Here is a 22844-nt window from a genome sequence, read left to right on the forward strand (position 1 = left end):
CCCATAGAGAAAAAATCCTAACTATATATACCTACTGGCGACCGCCAGTAGGTAATATATACATATATATTTAGCTCTCTAAGTGGTACAAAGAGGTAGATTCCTACAGACTCACGATTCTTCTGGGCATACTCTGGTGATGACTATCTTACCTATGGGTGTTTTTTTATTTTATTTTACGGAGTTTTATATAGGGCAAACTTGACCCAAAGGTATCAGGTATCAGAACGCTTTACACAAGCACCTGTTGCGTTACATGAGTACACATTCATTTTCGTTAGGCAGAGGGAGATTAAGTGATTTGCCCAGGATCACAGTATGTTGCGTGTTCATGCCGAGACTCGAACCTGGTTCCCCAGATTTTAGGTCGACCGCCCTAGTCGTCAGGTCACATACTTTAGAGCTTTACTTGTGTGTTGCCTCTGAGTATTCGCTGGAAAAACACTTGGTCTATCCTGCATTTCACTAAAATTGGGTAAGTGATTGTGATTTGTGGCACAAGTTCTAGTTTCCTCACTTATGCTGGTGAACAGACATTTATGTACCAATTTTCTAAGAGCATTCTTATTCACAGGAATGGTGTTAGGTATTTTCTGCAGATAGATTAATTCTTATGAGCTCCAGATACTACTGTATGTCAATTACCTGAAGGAAAATCAGCCTTCTTATCCAGAAGGCCTTAGTTGCATTTAGAACATTTTCAGTCCAAAGCAAAAGACTATTTTTTCAGATAATTAATTACTGTAAATTAAAGGGTAGGATGGAGTTGTCAACTCATTTGCAAATTGCTGGTGTCAGACAGATTTGATATGCCATACCCTCAAACCTGGAAATGTTCTTTTTCACCAGCAGTTGTAGTGGTATCCTTTCAGCCCTGGTTACGCATGTGCTGATGGTGACACACTGGCGGCGTACCTTCATGGTGCAAATTTGTTTGAGGAATATAAGTCTCCATTAATGATATATAGAACACACGTACCAGTTTAGTGCTAGTGCTTGACGGTTGCTCAATGGTGCTTGGTGTAGGTTGACCCGGACCTCTTTCTAACTAGTGAGATGAACATGCACGGCTTCGTTGACACAATAAGGGGTTGTAGAAAGCTTTCCTATCCGTCATAACAATGTCCTTGATCACAAGTGCCTTGGTAAATTCTGACACTCTTGCAAATCCATATTTGCACAGGTGTTGAAATACTAATTCTTTTGAGTAAATCTAAATGTATATACATTTCAGCATGTCAAACCTGCCAAAATGTATTGGATGAAAGTGGTCAGGTAAATACCGTAACATCTGGATTTTGGTGTGGTAGGACCCAAATCCGTACGTTATGCCTTATTTTCATGGGGCAACTGGTAAGTTGTGTTATCTATCGCATCCTATAAATAGCTGTCCCCAGGACTTTGTTATTTAATGGGTGCTAGACATGACACGGAAACACTCATAATAAAGGCCCAGTTCACTATGGATTTAGCGGAGACCTTACACTGCCAGATCTGTGGGACACTGAGGTAAAGGATAGGGGCCTGAAAGGGCTAAGCAATGCTGAGCCGAGCCATGAAGAAGGGGGTTGAAGACAGAGAGACTTTTTTTAGAAGGGCCCCCTGCTTTAAAAATGCATTTTCGCTACTTCAATTTATTTTTGATAAAAAGGTGCCTACATCTTTTTGTAGGCATGTGCATACATGATCATGCATGGGCGCAACTACAAAATAACATGGACATGTGGCGGGAAAGATGAGTGGTAATCTTCTGGCACAGGAGGAGGGTAGCTGGTGGTGAAGTAGGCTGAAGGAAAGGAAGAGGTATGATGCACTAAGGGCAGGGCTCGAGTCGGGGTACCACGCGGGTGGACAGCGTCCCCCCACTTATTTTACCGGGGGGGACGCCGTCCCCCCTGGCAAACAGCTGGACTTCACTATTTGGCCTCTCTAGGACGAGGAGCTCAGCACCTTTCGTGATGTCACTTCCTGTTGTGATGTCACTTCCAGTGACAGCTTCCCCACACTTATTTTTTTATGACTTGTGCCCTGACTAAGGGAGCTGGCATGAAGTAGAGAGTATGTTGCAGATTCTTAGCAATGGCAAGAATTTTCTGGGGTGCTAGAGGGACGGGTTTGTAGTGAAAGGAAGAGGGGGTTCTCAGTTGGAGTTGGCCAAAGATAAAAAGAGTAGACGTGGGCGGAGTCGCTCTAGACAGAGTTCCGCGAAGTGCCAAAATAACTCTGCCACGATATGCGGAGTTCCGCAGGCATCGGAGTCCAGTATGTTGTGCTGTTCCCACTGATTTGTAGCACCAGGAGTTTCTCCCTCGTTGTAAAATCAGCATGAATTGCATCACGCAGCACAACAGAGGGCATATACTCGAGTGGCTGCTTCCTCGACGCGCAGGGTAGCGACCTGCCAGGACGCCCTCATTCAGAAATCATGCCAGGAGGTTGTCTAGTGTGCGATTTCCCTCGCTCGAACTCGCAAACCACACGAGATTAAAAGTCCGCTCTGTGGGCTATATGTATCAAGGCAAAATGGGTTCGCAAACGCCGAAATTCGCAGAATTCCGGCGTTTGCGAACCCATTTTCACTAAATGGTATGTATGAAACATTTTTGTTGCAAAATAAGGAATCGCTAAATTTGCCATTCCTTATTTTGAGATTGCATTTAAGGAATTGCAAATTTTGCGATTCCTTAAATGCAATGTATCAAGGAAAAAAACATTCCAAAATGCCATTAAGGAATCTGAAACTACCACCAACTTCTAGTTAGTGGTAAGTTGCGAATTCTTTCAAAAAAGCATTATTTTAAAAATCAAAAGGTGCCATGTGACGCTCATGCATGCCCTTAGGGCATGTATGTGCGCCATATGCGCACACATGTCATTTTCAGGGGTGCAGCAGGGTGTTCTTGAGACACCCCTGCACCCTTTAAAATATTCACAATTTGCGATTAGCAAATTGCGATTCGCAACTTCCCCTTCATTCCTATGGGCCTCCTGGCCCATAGAAATGAATGGGAAATTATTCCTTAATTGCGATTAGCAATTTGCTAATCGCAATTATGGAATTTTAAGGAATCGCTAAAAAGAAGCGATTTTCTACATACATACCATTTTGCGATTTCTAAATAGCGATTCCTTAAAAATCGCTTTTTAGGAATCGCAAAACGGAATGTTGATACATATGGCCCTGTGTCACTTAAATGAGCTTTTCAGAACTGGCAAAACTCCATGAACTTCACTGGCTGAGTGGAATTCTTCGCCCACCCCTAAAAAAGAGCATGTGTGAGGACGGAGTTCAAATTAGAGGCCATTAGGGAAAGAAAAGCTGGATTAAAGCAGGGAGGGTAAGGTGAAGAGGTGGAGCAAACTGTACTCAAAGAAGAGAAAAGGGAATTATGCGCAGAGAGGCGCTCATAGGATGGGTGTTTTAATCTTTATAAGTTATGGCCAAGAGCTTGCCAGACAGCTCTAACATCTGGCGCCACCTAGTGATGCTACCACCATTAGCTGCCTCGTTATAACTTAACCGTCCTGGCCTAGTATTTTTAGTATAAGAATACATGTTGTAACAGAGGCAGATGTCATGAATAGCACAGGTCCCAGAGCAAACTTTCGCATAAAAATGCTTTTAAGCTGTACATGAGATCAGTTCACACCAATGTTACTACCCCAGTGAGATTTAGAATGCACCATTTCTCACACTATACAACAATGTATCGAACAGTTTCCTCTTCTCTGCCCAGGTCTTCATCATCCCTCTGCACTCCGATGATGGTGTCCACAGTACCGTAGTGATACCACCCTGCTTTTGGTCTTGAAAAGCTGACATGCATCGTTGGATTATACATCTTTTGTTATCAGGCTTCCAGCCAGGAACTCAGCTGAAGAGCAGACGGATAGTTGCATCCCCAGACCTCTCTCCATGTTCACTTATGTTGCTAGGATCAGGGCCGGCCCTAGGCTCATGGTGGCCCTGAGCAGGGAGCGTAGGAGGGGGCCCCGGAAGAGGGGGTCCGGATGGGGCGGAGCCAAGTCTAAATATGGTTATGATTTCTATGTCTATATACAGTGGCGTCACTAGGGTTGGTGTCACCCGGTGCGGGTAACTCATGGTGTCACCCCCTCACGACTTACCGCATGGACCAAGGATACCAGTAAAAACCCTGGGGCTTATTTTATTTACAAGCCCCTTGCGCCACCGGTGCGCCACTTTTTCCCATATTAAAAGTGACGCACTGGTCGCGCAAGGGGATTGTAAATAAGCCCCCCCCCTGTTCCACTCACTAGTTATAGCTGCCACCAGCTAGCTGCCTGTCTCCCTTAGACTGGTGAGAGGGCACTGTACCAATACCCCAGCGGGCTTCAAAAACAACAAGGAGCACGTCCAGTGAGATCCAAGATAGGAAGCCTTTCGTCCTTACAAAAAATCTGCTGTGCCTTCCCCCCCCCAAAAAGACCTAATCCAGTTGGCTCTGAAATGTTATGTGTTTTGGCGAAGGAACTATGCCAGCAGCGGTGTTCTAACAAGGCGCCATTTTCTTGTTGTTTTTAAGCAATCTATGGTTTGTGCACTCATATAATTCACACACATTGTTATACTTGCCATAAGCCCTAGCTTTCCGCTCAAATCATTCTTTTAATTGTTGTTGGCCCTTGAAAAAAAGCCTTCCTGTTTGGAAAAAAAAAGCGAAAATAATGGCACGCGCGCTGCTAGGAACAGTAGTGAAACATGAGGAGAAAATTACAAGTGAACAAATTACAAAAGCAAACGTTAAGTTACAATTGGCAAAAGTGACAATTGTGAACAAACACAATACATGAGGTTGCACACGGAGCTTTACAGGAGGAAAAAGTGACATGTGTGCAGGTAACACAAGTCCTTAAAAGATGACTGCAGGCAGGTTTTGAATTTTCCAATCCCTGAATGTAAGAGCTTCACATCCACTGTCTGAATGCTAGATGAATTATCTACACGAGTAATTAAACAAATAACAGTGTTCTTTTGTGACTGCTGCTTGTAAACTGTATACCTCGATTTAAATAGATCTTTCTGTGAGGCTGTGAGAGGGATCGATATTTTAAGAAAGTACATCTGAGAAGTGTTTGTCTCGGTGCTGATGGGGCCGGCAAGTGAAACTGAGTCAGTGAAAACAACAATGCTCACACATTGCCCGGGGGCCGCCAAATCCTGCCAGGGGGCCGCCAGTGATCCTTCTGATCTGATCCTCGTTGTGGCAGCCCCTGGGGTTTGGCGGCCCTGTGCAGGTGCACAGTTTGCACATGCCTTGGGCCGGCCCTGCTAGGATACTTGCCAGGAACCCACCCGTCTCTTCTTATGGCTCTGCCCTCTCGCGGGGACCATGCGGCAGACATTTTGCATTGCGCATTGCCTTGCTGCCATCATCTATGATACTTTTTTCTTTAAATTGTTTTCTTATATCAGTGCACTGTCTTCTTATTCTTCTCGCCTTTCTAACTGCACCCCTCCTTCAGGTGCAGATGTATTGGTTCAATTTGCAGTATGCAGGGCTTTAAGTGGTATGAAAATACTAAGGGGGGTCTCTCAAAGAGGCGTTGACAATGTCATTAATGGCATGACCTCAAAACACATAAGCTAAAAACCTGTGCTTACCAAATATATAATAGAAAAATTAACATTCATTTTTTTGTAGTTTTATACAGCACAGATTAGAACCTAAGGTATCGGAGCGCTTTACATGAGCACCAGTTGCGTTACTCAAGGAAACATTCATTTTTGTTAGGTACGGGGAGATTAAGTGATTTGCACAGAATCACAATATGTTGAGCGTCTCTATTGAGACTCGAACCTGGTTTCTGGGCTTTGAGTTGGACCGCCCTTAACCGTTAGGGCACATCCTCTCCCCTTATACCTATAAATAGCAGGACTATTGACATAGTCAATGGTTGTTAGTTGCATATGATAAATAAGCATCAACAACGGCTTCGATGTATATCCGATTCGCTGCTGATGACGAGCTCAGCTCGTCATCAGCTACGGCGCTCGTATGCTGATGACTAGCTGAGCTCGTCATGTAACGCTGTATTTTGAAAATAGCCGCACACAGCGATGCGACTGAAACATTGAAAATGCTTCAGTTCTGACATGATGAGACTATGAAAGAACTATTCATCAAAGGCTGTGAAGGGTGGTACTGCTGCAGTGTTAAGATTTTTTTCACCGGGTGGGTGATGGCAAAAATGGAGAGCCCGCTGGGACCTGTCTCAGCACCTACTTTATAGAAATGCCGGGGCTGACCACTGGCAGGACCCGGCCCATTAAAAGCCCTGGCAGTATGAATGCCTTGCCGTCCAGTTGCTGAGACAATGACTCCGCCATGTTATTGTTTTATATCCGCCCGCAGTGCAGTGTTTTGGATTGGTCTTGTGTACTCTGACAGGAATCTCTTTAGCATAATTGATGTTTTGTTATTTATGAAGCCTTGGCTTCACTTTCTCATAAAACAAACCTTTGTGTTAGATCTGCGCACACAGACAGGCTTTCCGTTACAAGATGAGCATGATTTATTAATTGGTAGGATAACACTCGAGCATGTGATTGTGTGGTAAGTAACGGTCACGTGACCCACAGTAGGTATAATATGACTGTCACTAGAAATGCCGTATCGTAAACTACCATATGTAGTAAATGTAGCTGGATTGTTGACAAACATTACAGCAAGTGAAGGGTGGGCCACTGGCATGGGTCACTCCAGTGTTGGGAATCCATAACACCCGAAGAAGGGTCCAGTGTGGTTAAATAAAGGTGTAAACTCAGTTGTTGCAGTTCACTCACATTCAGTGGCTACCTACAGTGACAGGGATTGGTAGTGGCAAGTTCTGACAAAACGTTTGCCTCTGTAGCAAAATTATTTTCATTAGTACTCTCTACAGGCCTGATTCACATATATTGTTCTGAGAGTAGATATCTCTTAGTCTTGTTTTAGTGTTTTAAGTGCGAATAGACACACACGATCACTTCTTACAAAAGCAACTTACTACTTCCCCTCTGAAATCTATTCTCATCATTCTATCCATTCTCTAAACTGTACAAAACATGCAAGAATCGAAATTTGCCTAGCTTAGTAACGGTAAGTTTCAATTCTATTAAGGACACGGAGGCGAGGATTATGCTTTTCTCTCTTCGCTGTTTATTCACATAACACCACACAGCAGCCAGAAAAGCATCAGAACTTGAACATTTTTTTTGTATTCCAAACACAGGAATCATCAGAAAAACATCATAATAACATTTCTTATAACCACAAGTCCCATCAGCCGACATTAGGTAGTCCTTTCTCAGTGTCCATAGATCCAAATATAGGGCGTCCATCTTGTGAACTCCTCCTCTTTCTTCGTCGCGAGTCAGGCCAAAGTCTCACCGATCTTGTTTCGCACCATCATTACCTGGCGGAAAAAAGAACAACGTGAGCCATGCCATACCCGCTAAGCTTGAAGGCAAGTCAACGAAAGCATTGCAACAAGTCAATGACATGCAACCAAAGAGAACAGTGAATCCACATTGCAATCCGGAAAAAAGATTACTTACTCCAGTACGGGCGGGATCTCCGCAGGAGGTATGGGTGGGATAATCCTCGCCTCCGTGTCCTAATTAGAATTGAAACTTACCGTTACTAAGCTAGGCAAATTTCGATTCTATGTCAGGACCGGAAGCTTCGGATTATGCTTGTTCAAAGCTTGTTCACCACCAAACTAGCAATATCCACCACCGGCTTGAAATAAAACCTCTTGAAGGTGGAATCCGAAGACCAATCCGCAGCGCGCATGAGGTCTTCTAAACGCGCCCCAAGGGCAAACGCTTTTGAGGCCATGGCCCCCCTCGCGGAGTGAGCTCCGAACTGCTTTGTATCAATACCAGCTTCCTGTAACACCCAACGCACCCAACGGGCTATAGAGGGGGAAGAGACAGCCTTGTGAGGCTTGCGCAATGCAATGAGCAACTGCCGTTCGCCCGGAGGGCGAAGTTCTGTCGTGACATCCTCATACGTTTTCAAACATTGCACCACACGCAACTTAGGGACATCCGCAAAAGCAGGGTAAGACCTTAAAAAGAAATAGACCTTGTAGCCGATTTCGTGCGGCGGCCCACGGTAAATGGAACCCCATCCGGGGAAAAAGCTCTCGCCGTGATATCTAAGGCACGCACGTCGGACACCCTGCGAAATGACACCAAACAGAGGAGCATCGCCAGTTTAGCTGACAATTCCTTTAAGGAGAGATACTTGTTAGGCTACCAAGAAAGAAAAAGGGTCAACACCACGTTAACATCCCACAGGACAGAATATCGTGGCTCCGGTGGTAAAGCAAGACGCACTCCTCTGAGGAGTCGACAGACGAGGGGATGTTCCCAGACCGCCACTCCATCCAGCTTCTCATGAGCTGCTGATATGGCAGACCGTATCGTATTAATAGTCCGGTATGCTAAGCCGGCCGTAGATAGTTCCGCCAGGAAATTCAGGATGGGAACGAGACCTGCGACCATGGGATCCAAATCCCGTCGAAGACACCAACGAACCCACCTGGTCCAAGCCGATCTATACCTTTTCGCAGTGCTGCCTGCCCAGGCTTTGGACAAAAGGTGCTGAGCCGAGTTCGAAAGGCCAGGGAGCGACCAGCGTCTCCTGAAAGCCTCCATGCCATGAGGCGGAGAGAACCCTGGAGGAGATGGTGAGGCTCCCCGTCCGGATTGAGGAGAAGACGAGGGAGCCGGGGGAGTTGGATTGGAGAATCCCAGGAAAGTTCCAGAAGAACTGGAAACCACACTTGCGACCTCCACACGGGCGTCACCATCACTACGTCCGCCATCTGACGGCGAAGCTGGGCCGCGGCCCGCACTATCATGGAGAAAGGCGGAAAGGCATACGGTCGCTCCTGACTCCAGTTCTGGAGGAACGCATCTGTCGCCTCCGCCAGAGGGTCCGGCCTCCAGCTGAAAAACCTCGGCAGCTGGAAGTCTAGACGGGACGCGAACAGGTCTATGGAAAAAGGACCCCAGCATGTCGCCAGCCAGTGGAACATTTGAACATCCAGCTTCCACAGGCTGGAGTCTCGCAGATATCGCGAGTGCCAATCCGCCACTTGGTTGGCCTGTCCCGGAAGGTATTCTGCCGTTACTGAGACCTGATGGGCGAGACAATAGTCCCAAAAGTCTTTCGCCAGATCCGCCAGCGCCCGCGATTGCGGGCCTCCCAAGTGGTTCACATACCGAACCGCCGAAACATTGTCCATTTGCAGAAGGACACAGGACTTCACCGAGTCTCTGGTCCAGCAACGGACGGCGAAGGAGCCTGCTAGAAGTTCCAAGCAGTTGATGTGAAGCCGCTGCTCGTCGGATGACCAAGCGCCGCCTGTGGAGAAATCCCCGCAGCGGGCGCCCCAAACGGACCTGCTGGCGTCGGACTCTATCACCAAGTCCGGAACGGACCCGAAGATCGCACGGCCGTTCCACGCCTCCATGTGGGCGAGCCACCAGGACATTTCTTCCTTGACCTCCACCGACAGGGGAATCAAGTGGTCGTAAGAGAGCCCCCTGCGCAAATGATTCGTTTTGAGGCGCTGGAGGGCCCGGTAATGAAGAGGGCCCGGAAAAATGGCCTGAATTGACGACGAGAGAAGACCTACCACTCTGGCAACCTGCCGAAGAGAGGTGTGCGATTTGGAGATTGTCTGCCGCAGTACGTGCTTGATCTTGGCCATCTTTCTGGACGGCAGACTGAGAGTCGAGTGCACCGAATCTACCACGAAGCCCAAGAACACCATTGTTTTGGGTGGGCGTGAAAACTGACTTCTCCTTGTTGACAATAAAACCCAGACCCTGCAACAGGGAGACCGTCTGGGATAGATGAGCGGTCAACCTGCTCGGGTCCTGGCCCAGCAGCAAAATGTCATCCAGATAGACGATCAACCGAATCCCCTGACTCCGCAGGGTCTCTATGGCCGGGTGCAGAATTTTGGTAAAACACCAAGGGGCCGAGGAAAGCCTGAACGGAAGGGCCTTGAACTCGAAAACCATGCCTTTCCTGCAAAACTGGAGGAAACGGCGATGAGGAGGATGGATGGGGACCACCAAGTACGCATCTTTGAGGTCCAGGCGAACCATCCAATCGTTCGGGAGCAATACGTCTCTTAACAGATGGAACCCCCGCACGGTCTGAAGGACCCATGCGTCCGTCGTAATAGCCGCCCAGACCTGTGGGAAACATGCCAACCTTCCCCCAATAACAACCTGATCCGCAGGGATCACACTCACCGTGGGAATTGTTGCCGCCGGAGTCATTCCTGAAGTTTCCACGTCCTCGGAATCGCTGACCCCTCGTCGGGTAGAAGTTGTTGTAGTTTGCAGAGGAGTTGTAGCTCTGCCGGAGCCCTGCCCTTTACTGGGCTGCTGCTGACCGCCACGGCCGGTCGTGAGGCCCCTGCCACGACCAGCCCCTCGAGAAAAACGCTGGTGGAAGACCCTTTTGATGGTGGACTGGGCCTTGTCCAGTGAAGTGAAAGTGGAGACAAATTTGCCTAGCTCCTTTATAAATGGTTCTCCAAAGAGACCCCCCTGCGCGACTGCGCCTGCCTCCGAGGAGGCCAAATCTCCCAGCTTGGGGTCCAGTTTGATCAAGAGAGAACGCCGCCGTTCGGTCGAGAGGGCGCAGTTAGCGTTTCCCAAGAATATGACAGCCCGCTGCGCCCAATTGGATAACACCTCCGGGCATATGGCGTTGCCCGACACCTTGGCTTCCTCGGCCATGTCCAGGATCTTGGTGAGGGGGCCAATGGTGTCCAACAGCTTGTCCTGACAGGAGCGCCAAGAACGGTCGATCCCCTTACGGGGGTCCTTCACAAACTTCGCCATGAAAGTGGCCATCTTCCCATCCAATTCCGGTGTCATAGCCACCTTTCCTTCTAGGGTCGGACGGGGGCACTCCCCCCTCAAGCAACTGCGCGCCTCCTTCTCCAAGGGCTTGCGGAGGCGGCCCGCCCCAAACTGCGCGACCTTGTCCCCAGGCGCCCAAGCAGCCGACCGTGGGTGGATGATTTCATCAGGGTCGAGCATGCCCGAAGTGTCCTTGGGCAACTCCGTCGAGGATGAGGACGGTCGCCAAGACCGCACGGAATCTTCATCATCGTCGTCCGTATCCGCAGGGGAAATACCTCATGGGGAGGGAGGGGCAGTACCCGCCGGCGTCGAGGGGACCTGAGGCGGGAGCGACACAGGGGTAGGCACGGTCGCCTTAGCCAGAAAAGCGTCCCGTAGGCGCTCGAAGGCGTCCTTGTCCACGCCCTGCGCGCCACTGGGACCCGCGTCCCTACATGCCTTCTTGGCCGCCGGTGGCTGACTGGGATCTTTGGCGGGCACCCCCGCGAGACCCGGCGCCAACTTGGCGCACTCCTCAACAATGCGGGCTGATAGCCTGTCCTCCATGGGCCCTACAATTTCCTGCACACAACGATAAATTGACTGGTCCACAGCCGCATAAAATTTGTCGTCTTGGAGGTACTGGTGGGACTCCTCCTCCTCGATGTAATACCCCTCAGCCATGGCACACACAACGCGCAGCAATAAAAGATAGGTATCTGAGGGTTTCGATGGCGTAGACAAACCGCCAAGTATGGGCCAACCGGAGGCTAGCGGGCTTTGTACGCCGGCGGAACCAGGCAGTCACGAAGGCAGCAGCAGCCTTCCTAGCGCGCCGACCCTCTCTCCAGAGACCGGGTCACACCGCCTCCCAGCGCGCTTGAGCGTGTAACACCCCAGCGGAAGCAATGTAGAAAAGGTGCTCAAATCCGCCCGAAGGTGTCGACGTGGTCACAACCACCAATACAGACCCCAACGGGGCATTCAAACACAGGATAATACAACCCAAGAAGGGCGTCAGGGTTAGGCGGCAGCAGGGCTCCGGCGACTTCGTCTCCCCAGCGCGGCTCCAATCAGCGAGACGGAAGCCGCGCTAGGGCAGGCGAGACACTACGGCGCCCTCTAGCGGTGATATCGGCACCGCGGAACACACAGGGACAAAGCGTAAGGGGCGAAGGCGTCAGCGCGATGGAAGGGCCCTGGAAGGGAAAAAACCCCACAGACCCCACCAAAGAAATAAGCAACGAATCTATACAAATAGGATATAAAACAACAAGAAAAAAACCCTTTCAGACACAAACTGTGAGAGAGAGGGAGAAGTAGCACTTAACTGGCTGCGAAGCAGCGAAGAAAGAGTAGGAGTTCACAAGATGGACGCCCTATATTTGGATCTATGGACACTGAGAAAGGACTACCTAATGTTGGCTGATGGGACTTGTGGTTATAAGAAATGTTATTATGAGGTTTTTCTGATGATTCCTGTGTTTGGAATACAAAAAATGTTTTCAAGTTCTGATGCTTTTCTGGCTGCTGTGTAGTGTTATGTGAATAAACAGCGAAGAGAGAAAAGCATAATCCGAAGCCTCCGGTCCTGACATAGAATTCAAAAGCACATACCTAAAACAACTGATGCAGGAAAAAAAGAAAATAAAACGACTAATCTACTACTACCACTATCTACGTCCTTAGCGCCTAGACACCCACGGGTATTTGCACGCTCTACAAATTGCTTAAATAAATACTATAAACTAACCTCTCATCTTGAGTTCAGGAGCAGCGCGCTACTTGCCGCAGAGTGCTTCAACGTGTCTTCGGGGGAAGTAAGCGCTATATAAATACAATTTGCAATTACAATTACTGCTGATTTTCCGAGTTTTATTCAGAGATCCTCACCTGCAGATTGCTACTTACCCCAGATGCACTCATGAATTGCCAGGAATAAGGCATGCTTGGTCATAGAAACAAAAGAAAAAGCTAGTTCAATTGGATCCGTAAGGAATCGTGTTTTATTCAGGCAAATTCTTAAGATGTCACACCTAAATCTAGAGTATTACAAAACTACTTACAAGGACTTAATCGTGTGACGGAATAAATGGCTAACCCCTGACTCCCTTCTGAAGAATTGTAGTGAACAACATGCCTGTCTGACACATAAAATAGAAAGAAACGCCTTTTCTGGTCATGAATGGTTTGGCTGCCCTGGTGGTGCCCGTTGCTGGCACAACACTACTATGAAAGTTATTTTTCTACTCAGGAGCCTTGACCGAGCGGACTCCCCTCTGCAATGGAATAGACCGCCCTATTTCATGTTTATGGGTCTGGCAGGAGACAGTAAAGTAGGGGGAACCTCATGGGCGGCTGATCAATACTGATGACGGCACTTCCAAGGGATTACCAGGTGCAGGGGCCACCTCTGAGAATCAGAAAATGAGCGTTAATTCGGAACATATTTCTCGCCCTATTCTAAGGATAACTGCATTATTCTAGCCGCTGCACCTCCACAGGCCCGCCTGACCTTTAGCAACCTGTTTTGTATTAGATTTAAAACATCTTAAATGAACCCAAGATAGAATAGCCCCTCTCTGGCAAACCTTCAGAATGGTATTTCTTTAGCGTCCCCGCACATTAATATTGATGCATGCCCGCACTTAGAGCTGCAATCGTGATTTGTAACCCTATAAACTGCTCTGCTGTTGCTGTCAGGAATCGATTTCAGCTCCTAATGGCATGACGTATCCTCTGCCAATGACAGGTCCCCCTTGTTTAGAAGGTACTCAGCATTTGTCGGAAATTAGTGCAAAATGTGCAATACTAAAAGCCACGCATTGCAACACATTAGCTTTGGTGCATGCCACAGCAGTGTAGCAAGGGACACATATTTAGCATTGATTTTGATAGTCGGCTGCAGGGATCGACCTTCAGACATGTGTCGCTACAGATGCCTCCCAGTACACCCCCATTTGAAGTGCATCACCCTTCATGCAGCCATCTTCACTCTCCAGGCCAGTAGATTGCCCCACAAAGTCTTCAGTCGGATCTTGGGGCATGAAAATGTGCTCCACTACCCAAAGCATTGTTCTCTGCGTTGATTTTAGTGGCCTCGCCTCCACAACCACAACCAGTCAATGTCACCTTCACTGGAGATCCAGAAGGCTGAGAGGCATGCTTTAATGGTGGGCTGCTGCCGCCTGTCACTTCCTGGTCACGTGATACTGCCAGGGAACATCAGTAAACAGACAAGCAGCTTGCTGCCACGTTCAACCCTGAAACATGAGCAGGTCAGGAGTTAACCAAAAGCAGCCTCTTTAATTGATTTGAGGTGCACCATGCTATCTCCCTGGAGTTTCTAAACCCTTATCATTTGTAGTTTAGCAAAATAAATACAGGGATGAATGCATAAAATGTTGTACCCCTTTCTACCTCATCCACAAATTCAAATAGTGATACACTGCCTAAGGTGACGCTGTTCTGGCTTCCCTTTAATTATCAGTACTTTATTTACTGATCATAACATGGGCTTCGTTTGAGACCTGAGCTTTGCAACACGTCCTCAGCAGGGTTCCCAGTTTCTCCTGAGGATCTGACTCCTTTTAGCCTTTATTCTTCACTCAGCTATATTGATTACTAAAGAGTTAAAATGCATCGCTCTTTACCGCTGCATCCATTCAGGTGCCCCAAACACCACCCAGAATTAGGACAAGGTGTCGCTGAGGAGGTGTACAGGAGTGAGATATAAGAGCCTGCAATGCATTTCACTGATTCACCAAAACAGGTGTAAATGACCACATGCAGGGTATGTACCTGCATCTATGCGCAGTTTACAATTGTTTGTATATATAAGCATATTTCTGGCAGTCCCTTGCTTAAATCATGTTTGACCTGAACTCTCACTCTTCATGTTACCCACAAAGACTGGCCATTTAGGCCAGTTTTCTTCCATGTAGGATCTAAGATGTGTATAGGTAATTTCATGTGCCTACATTAAACACTTCTAAGGCAAGGTACATTTCTCATTCCCACATTAGTTTCTTTTGGAAATGGTCCCAAAACAGTTTTGTCGCACACATTCAACCCTATTCACCCGTCCTGCTTAATCAGGACAATTTATTATGCTGTACAACATTTTCAGCGCCACTTACGCCTCGTTCTAAGGTGGGTGGTTATGTCGCAGCTCATACCTTGAAAGTTACTACTGAACCAGGGTTCACCCAGTTGCATTGCATGTCCCGGGCCAATCCACTGACACTCCCCTCCCTGTATCTGCCCACACACCCAATCTGCACGTCCGAGTTCATAATTTACTCATACTATGTGTATTTTATCCATGCTTCATTTACCCTTCTACCTGCGTAATACACCTGAGTGAATTACAAAAACATGATACTTGGGTAAGTAATTTACAAACTTTTATTGATTTAAGTCATACTTAACAGGATAAAAAACTTTGTGAATTGGACTCATTGTGTTCAATAGTCACTTTTCCACCATAACAACAACACAATTCTAATGCAAAGTCTTGCGAGCAAGAAGCTTTCGAGGAAAACACGAAAAAACATCTCGTTCCAAAGACTTCTCGGCGCATCCCAGTGGGCCTTAATCAAAAACAATGTGGGCTTTAGAGGCAAGACAAGCTTTTCTCCTTTCAGTGTTTGATGGCAACGAAGGGCACACCATTAGGTGAAGGGTTTTTGTTGGTTTAGAGGGCTTAACAATTCAGGCTATCTTCCTAAGCAATGGAAACCAGTCTCTCAAATAGTGGACACGTGCCTTCATTTAATGTTCCCGGGTGAATTATTTACATCTATTTGTGTTGGGTTGTCATGCTCCTCTCACGTATGTTCGCGTTAAAATGGTCATTGGTTGTGCCAGCTTCAACTGTTCTCTTTCTTCTTGGCTTAGCCGGGTGGCAGGTTGCGCCAGGGAGCAGCATCTACATTGACGATGATGATGACGACGACGTGATGATGGATATGTCAGAGGTGGAGGAAAGCAACTCCGTGAACAGCTGCCTTGCGTCAGAGGGGACCACAGAGGACTCGTGTACCATGAGTTCCCAGTCGGATAACGCATCCCTGGATTACCAGAGTGACAGCACCAGGCGACACGACCGACCACAGTGTAGGCAGGAGGACACCCCGGAAACGGATATGACGTACACTGCCAAGATGTGCACCGTGAGGAATATATCTGTCAATAGTGACGACTCTTGGCTCTCTCCACAGAGGTACGTTAATTACAATCGACACCTTGAGCGGAATCTCATATTTGGGTTTACAAATGTTTGCAAGGGCCATTTCTATTGGAGACAGATTTATTTATATTGTTAAATGAGCAAAATGAATGAACTGTGAAACTGTCTGAAAGCTCTGTAAGAATTAAGGCGTGTAAAGACTGTTACAATAATAGTTTGATAAGGCACATCAAGTGAATGAGAAATGCATGATTTTTTATTGTCAGAAGACCAGCGAGGGTTCTTGGAATTTCAAAGACACATCACAGGGCGTGCCTAAGGCAGGGCCAGCTTTAGGGCAGTGCGACAGATGCGGCCGCACTGAGTGCTGACCTATGGAGGGGGCGCTGACCTCAGGATGGGGCACTGTGTTTAGCAATTACTTATGATCGGAGAGATGAGGGGCACTTTTACCCGGTGGTAGTGAAAGAATCCAAGGAGACGGTCATGGGGTGTGGGGGCGCCAACAATGATTGTCGCACTGGGCACCACCAGCGCTAAAGCCGGCCCTGCGTGTCTGTAACGAAATGCTTGGGTTTAGCTCCATATGGTAGTTTAACCATGCTGTGAATTGGTATGCAACGTTTACAACTGAATTTTTACAACGCACTACCATTAGAACGCAGGCATTACCACGCATACCATTACAACGCATTGCGCTGGGGGGCGCTCTAGGATAGGGAATAAGTATAATTTTATATCCAACACCTTCCCTAGTGTCCACGGGGACTGGAGTTGGAATATAAAATTATACTTACCACTATCCAGCACCTCTAAGCGCTATGCGTTGTAACGGTATTCGTTGTAAATACTGCGTTGTAAAGATATGCGTGGTAACAGTATGCGTTGTCACGTCATACATCCTGTGAATTGCATGGTTACTGGTTGTCTAATTCATAAACTAAGAACTAGGTGTTCACTAGTGTCATTATGTTTTGGTGGGCCCTCTGTTAACCCATTAAACTGCTGGGCATTCCCTTCCATCAACCAATCAGTGCCGTGCCCTTTATTGGCTATTTGGGTAGTTTGTGCTTAGGGCTCCATCATTTTTTTTCCACATAAAGTATCCACACTAATTTTGCGTCCTTTTTTCCAACACCCTGGAAATCTAAAGGTACCCTGGGTTCATGGATTCTCCTAGAGGGGACAGAAAAAATAGGCAAATTGTAGCTTAATTTTGAGTTACTTAAGAAAAATACGAAAAAGTGCTCTGGATAAAAGTGTTTGGTTTTTTTCTCTTAAAAATGGCATCAACAAACAATTTGCTGTGCTAAAATCACAATCTTCCCAGTTTTCAGGAACATGCAGAGCTGAATAAAAAAACTATTATTTTGCCAATTCTCCAAACTGTATTCCGTGACAAAAAGACCCAGCCAACGCGTTTCGTCCCTGGCATGGGACTTCTTCTTTCTTTTGTTGCATTCTAATGCTGGCACCCTCTGCCTGGACTCCACATATATAGTTCTTAAGTCCCTATTCTCTGCCCAGGAACAGTCTTCAACTTGTTAAGGGGACCTAAGGCAATTTTTTCCAGAAATGTATGGGAGCGTGTTATATCCCGCTTAGTGATGAATTTAACAGTTTACTTCTGAAGAACTAACTAACCAAGGTATTTCAAATATGGAAGTGTTGAAGGATGATGTAAAAGATGATGTGATGATCCCAATATCAGAGCATATAGGGTAGTTTCTGTCATTGAGGGTTTTCATCTCTGTATTAGTAATGGGATGTGACATTATCTGTGGACTTTAATGCAGCCACCTCTGCTTTAACTTGCGACTTTCCATAAATTCGAATTTTAAAGTATTGACTTGGAAATTAACCTTTCTTAAAGCCACCATGTCACTCTGAAATCACGGAGCTTCGAGTGCCCTAAGATCAGGATCATATGTGTTTTTTTAGAGACAAGGTGGTTTTGAGAACTCAGCCATCTATAATTTCTAATGTCCTTTCATATGTCTTCATAAATCAAGAAATATGACATCCTGTCTTCTTTCCCAGCCCCCTTACCTCAGGGATTTTGCTTCATCTACACACTATTATTTCTTAATGCACTGCTGCATGGACACATGCTATATAGGTCTTGCTGCATTTAATCATGCATTCAGAGTGCTTAAGTTGTCATGAAAATTTTACTCAATTTGTACGCATCCAATGAACTTGTTTTTACTTTTACAAATGTTAAACGTTTTTCTTGACTCTGTGCTGTGTAGCACTAACACAACCTTTGTGGGGGTGGCAATTTCTAAAGATTCAATTGACTTCTTACAAGAGAGGCCAGAAAATCAAGCTGTGACACCCTGGCCAAGAAGGGACCATTGGACTGTATGCAAATGCTGTATGAGTTATAGGCCTAATGCACAAAGATTTTGCTGTGTAGGTGTGCTTTACTCGTGTAGTACTCCTGACCGATTCGCTGAAGCCTGTTTGAATGCGTAAAGTAGTACCACAGGGGACTATTTTCCGTTCTCTTTCATGCCTTTATTAATCATCCCATAACATTCTGTCCCGTATAGGCGAAAGTGTGAAAATTGCATAGTCCAGTCTATTTGTTATAATTGTATATAACCATTATCTTAGTAGTCCCTATAAATTCCCATTGTAGATGCTTTGGGACCCCTTCAGAAAGGCATGTAGAGTGCGCAAAGAGTATCACCTCAGTTTTTATGCACCCCAGATTTCTTTGTAAATGGGCCCCATTGTGCAGTAGAAGGAGGGGGCGATTTGTGCCCCTTATTGACTGAAGAAATGTAAGCTTAAAACGTGATCAGCACGCGGAGCCTTTTCAGAAGCAGCTGGGCGCGGAATGGGCAGGGTATACCGTAAACCCCGAGTGCCAGGAAGCGTGCAGCTGCCTGCTCTGCCCTTCCAGTCAAGAGCTCGCGGCGGCTCCCGGCCCTGGCACCGGGGTAGGGCACACACCCAGCAGCCAGCCACCAGCCCATATTCATCATTGTCTAGCAGGCCCGCCTTGTTGTTGACAGCCCTCGGGCCCTTGTTAACAGCGGGCTGTCTCTCCAGGAAGAAATGTTGCCGTCGCAAGCACAAGACGGGAGAAACCCCATCCGCGACGTCGGAAGGTGGAGCCAGGGGACAGGGGGAGCACCCTTTCCAGCGCTCCTCGAGTATATTTTTATAGCTGTTATGCAGGAAGCGCCGACCTCCAACTGACCCTCTCTTGCTTGGCCCCACCCCCTCGTGAATTTATTCTGGGAAATTTTACCTTGCCTTGAAAATAAAACGCCCCAGGATATTCTCGCTTCTAAAATAGTCAATCGTTTCTCTTTCAGATGCTTGCCTTTTCTTGTAAAAGGTCTTTTCTCCCTAGGTGTTAATTTGAAAATGCTGCCTTGGGTTTCTTTGTGTGTTCTGCAGCTGGGTAAGTTAATGCAGGTGTGCGCGCGTGCTTTGTTCGACTCCAGGCCCTGCTGAAAGCAGAAGTTGGCTCGGGACTTCCGAGCAGTCAGCAGTTCTGAGTTATAGCAGCCAGGCCTGCTAGTTACAGAAACCCAGTTCGGGTACGAATTTCCTTTGGATGTGACTGTTTTATTTTGCTACTTGCAAGTCACCAGTTCTGTAACTTTAGCTCCGCATTCGACAAAAACAGCAGTAACAGAAAGGTTATATATCCTGTTCTGTGGGTGAAAACATGGCACCAGCAGTGTTTATCCATCATGTAAAACATGATAGCAGAGAAAGTCTCACATTGTTCTTGGAAAATAACCAAAGCGAGTCTGTCAGCGAAAGATAAAGTCCTTCCTCTTCCACAAAGAAAATGTGAGAAATAACGCCTGTGTTTTGTTTGTTTCTAAATTAAGCGCCTGTAAGCTGGGTTGGAAGTGGAATATAACCCGAATGTTGATATTCTGTGCTCAAACAGAACTGGTTTTGTTTCAGACTTCAAAACCACTAATCATTATAATGATGGCACTACCGGAAATGACAACACGATCATGACATCACAGGGAGTCGCCATGACACTTCGCCCAAAATCAGAAGAAATGGAATGGTGGCTTTGGAACCGGATGGCATCATGAGAAATACCTGCCATTAAATAAAAGACCGACCTTAGCTACAGTGACATATATATCCGTACATGCCAACATTTTAAAACTAAAAAAGATATTTTCAAACAAAGTCACAGGACTTTATTTTTCCCATTGATGTACACTGAAGCAAAGGGAATTTTAGGAGGGAGACAGCCAAAATAAGGCCATTTTTAGCTTTAAAAAGACAGGAGTCTCCCACCTGAATAGGGTCTGTTGGTAGGTATGTCTATCGGGAGCCATATTACATAAGTGCCCTGGGGGCGCAAAGCCATTTGCGGGCCCCCGGGGAACTTGGTATTACAGAAGGGGCGGCAGATGCTTGTCCGTTCCCTTCTCTAATACCAATAGCTCTGGCGCACATAAAGCACCAGCGCTACCATCAGAGGGTGTTCTCTCATTTACATGGGAGAAGGCCCCCATGCAAATGAGGGAATCCCATTTCCTCTGCGCCTGCATCTTATTACAGATGAAGGCGCATTGGCAAAGAAACTGTGAGGAGGCGCACGGACAGTATGCCCCCACTGTCAGTGTGCCCCCTCCGGAGGGGTAAAAGGAGTCCTATGCACCCCCAGACACCCCTTGCAGGTGGGTGCAGTCACTCACTGCACCCGCCTGCAAGGGGATCTCCAATCGCTCTTAAACATGCTGGTGAGTTGCTGCCTGCACCTTGAAACACACAGTGGCTTCAAAGCAGCTGCTCCATCTTTCACATGAATGCGCTGCCCTGGGCGCAGCTTGCGTTTGCAGCTGCCCCAGGGGCAGTGCATTCATCCTAATATGGTACATTTTCCTTGTTTGCGCCGGGCACTCCTTTTAAAAGGCACAAACGAGGAGAATGAGGCTTATGTATGATAGGGCCCCTGTTTGTCAGCAAGCATCAGTGCAGTGCAGCTTTGAGGATCGGTGTCTCCATTAGCTTGTGTGGCTTTCATTTGAAGGTACTATGCAGCTTCAGAGGGTTTTTCAGAGCTGTTTTTCTCTGATACCTACTAAGAGACCGATTCAGGTGAGCAACTCACTGCACTGAAAGAAGTGGGGCAGCCCTCCTGCTCCTTAACGGAGGAGCTGCAACTTTTTATTAGTTTCTGCCCCATACTTCTACTAAGTTTTTTAACAGAAATTGTGTAGTGCATAAGTCCACCTTGAACCAGTTTCAGGCAGTTCCTGCCTTTTGTTTGCCATTATCATTGATTGTAATGTCAGCAGGAAGGTTGGATTTGATTGGGAGCCCCTTGTCAAGGAAGACCCACCACAAAGGCACAAAAGAGAGAGAGAGGATTCCCCACTTAATCAATACATAACAGGGTGTTGATAACAGTTCTAGGAAAGAATAAAGCAGGAAGGAGGCGTGGATTTTCACTACACTACAGAGCGACCCTCTGTCTCCTATCTGCCAAACCCCCATGTCCGCCCTATACTTCAGAAGTACTGAAGAAAAGCCTTACAATTCACATGCTATCTGGGGTCTCCCCAAGCCTCCATTAAAAGTTATACCCCAGAACAAGAAAACAGCATGGATTTCTGTGCAGCCTCATGTAACATATACACTACAAACAGTCTACTGTACATGCATGGTCACACACATACATGCCTTTCATTTCCCTAATGGAAGTAATGCATAACCTTGTTGCAGGGACTAGCAGACCAATTTAAAAACTACAGGAGTGGCTGGCCAGCAACTCTCCTTGGCAGGCGAATAGATAAAAAGGTCTGTCCTGTCCCTAATATCTGTTGATGCCACCACTGTCGATCAATTGATACACATGAAAAAAGTGAGAAAGGAACAGTTAATTGAATACCAAAATACATTCAATAAACAGTGAACTATAGCTACATAAATTGTTTCATGTAAGATTTATTCAGAGGAGGAAGATTTACATAATGTTTGTAACCCATCTGGTGACAAAAAAGGAGTGCCAGTTTGACATGGTGTGTTTACTGGCTTTTAGAAAGTTGGCAATTTCTTCTCCTAACCATTTGGTGCCTGCAGCTTATATACAATAAATATTAGTCACAACCTTCTAAAAGTGGCATTTTCAGAATTGTGCCTTAAAATCTGACTATCATAAAAGAGGGTCTTAAATTAGAATTCTTTAGACTCCAAACTTAATATTCCTATCTCCTTCCAATTGAACGTTGCCACTTATTAAATGTAATAAGGTAACCCAATGTTATCCCATGGGAGAGGTAGGCCTTGTAGTAGTGAAAAGCGAATGTAAGAGTTCTTCACTACTAGGACATGTAAAAGTTCAAAATGCCTGTCCAATACACTGCACCCTGCCATACGGGCTGTTTAGGGTCTACCAACGGAGTGGTGTATATGTTTTAAAAGGAAAGTTCAGGCCTGGATTTTTTTTATTTTACAGGTCGTAATAGCAGTTTTAACTGCACACAGGAGCTGCAATGGCAGGCCTGAGACATGTTTAAATGCTTCTTAAGTGGGTGGCACAATCAGTACTGCAGGACCACAAGTAGCATTTAATTTACAGACCCTGGGTACATGTAGTACCACTTTACTAGGAACTTACAAGTAAATTAAATGGGCCAATTGGGTGTAAACCAGTTTTACCATGTTTAAGCAAGAGAGCACAAGCACCTCAGCACTGGTTAGCAGTAGTAAAGAGCGCAGAGTCCCAAAAGTCAACAAAAACAGGTTGAGAAAGCAAGAGGGTGAAGGTAAAAA

The 22844-nt window shown here is 46.6% G+C and overlaps 1 protein-coding gene across 1 annotated transcript in view; it reads left to right on the forward strand.

The window, feature by feature from the left end:
• Window positions 1–22844, forward strand: part of COBL (cordon-bleu WH2 repeat protein) — a 955089-nt gene that overhangs the window by 830602 nt on the left and 101643 nt on the right. The window contains exon 11 of the mRNA XM_086964957.1: window positions 15782–16106. Coding sequence (XP_086821083.1) covers window positions 15782–16106 — 325 coding nt within the window. The remainder of the gene's footprint in view (window positions 1–15781; window positions 16107–22844) is intronic.

This window comes from Lissotriton vulgaris, chromosome 4_1, assembly GCF_964263255.1.
Source record: "Lissotriton vulgaris chromosome 4_1, aLisVul1.2, whole genome shotgun sequence".
Taxonomy (NCBI): domain Eukaryota; kingdom Metazoa; phylum Chordata; class Amphibia; order Caudata; family Salamandridae; genus Lissotriton; species Lissotriton vulgaris.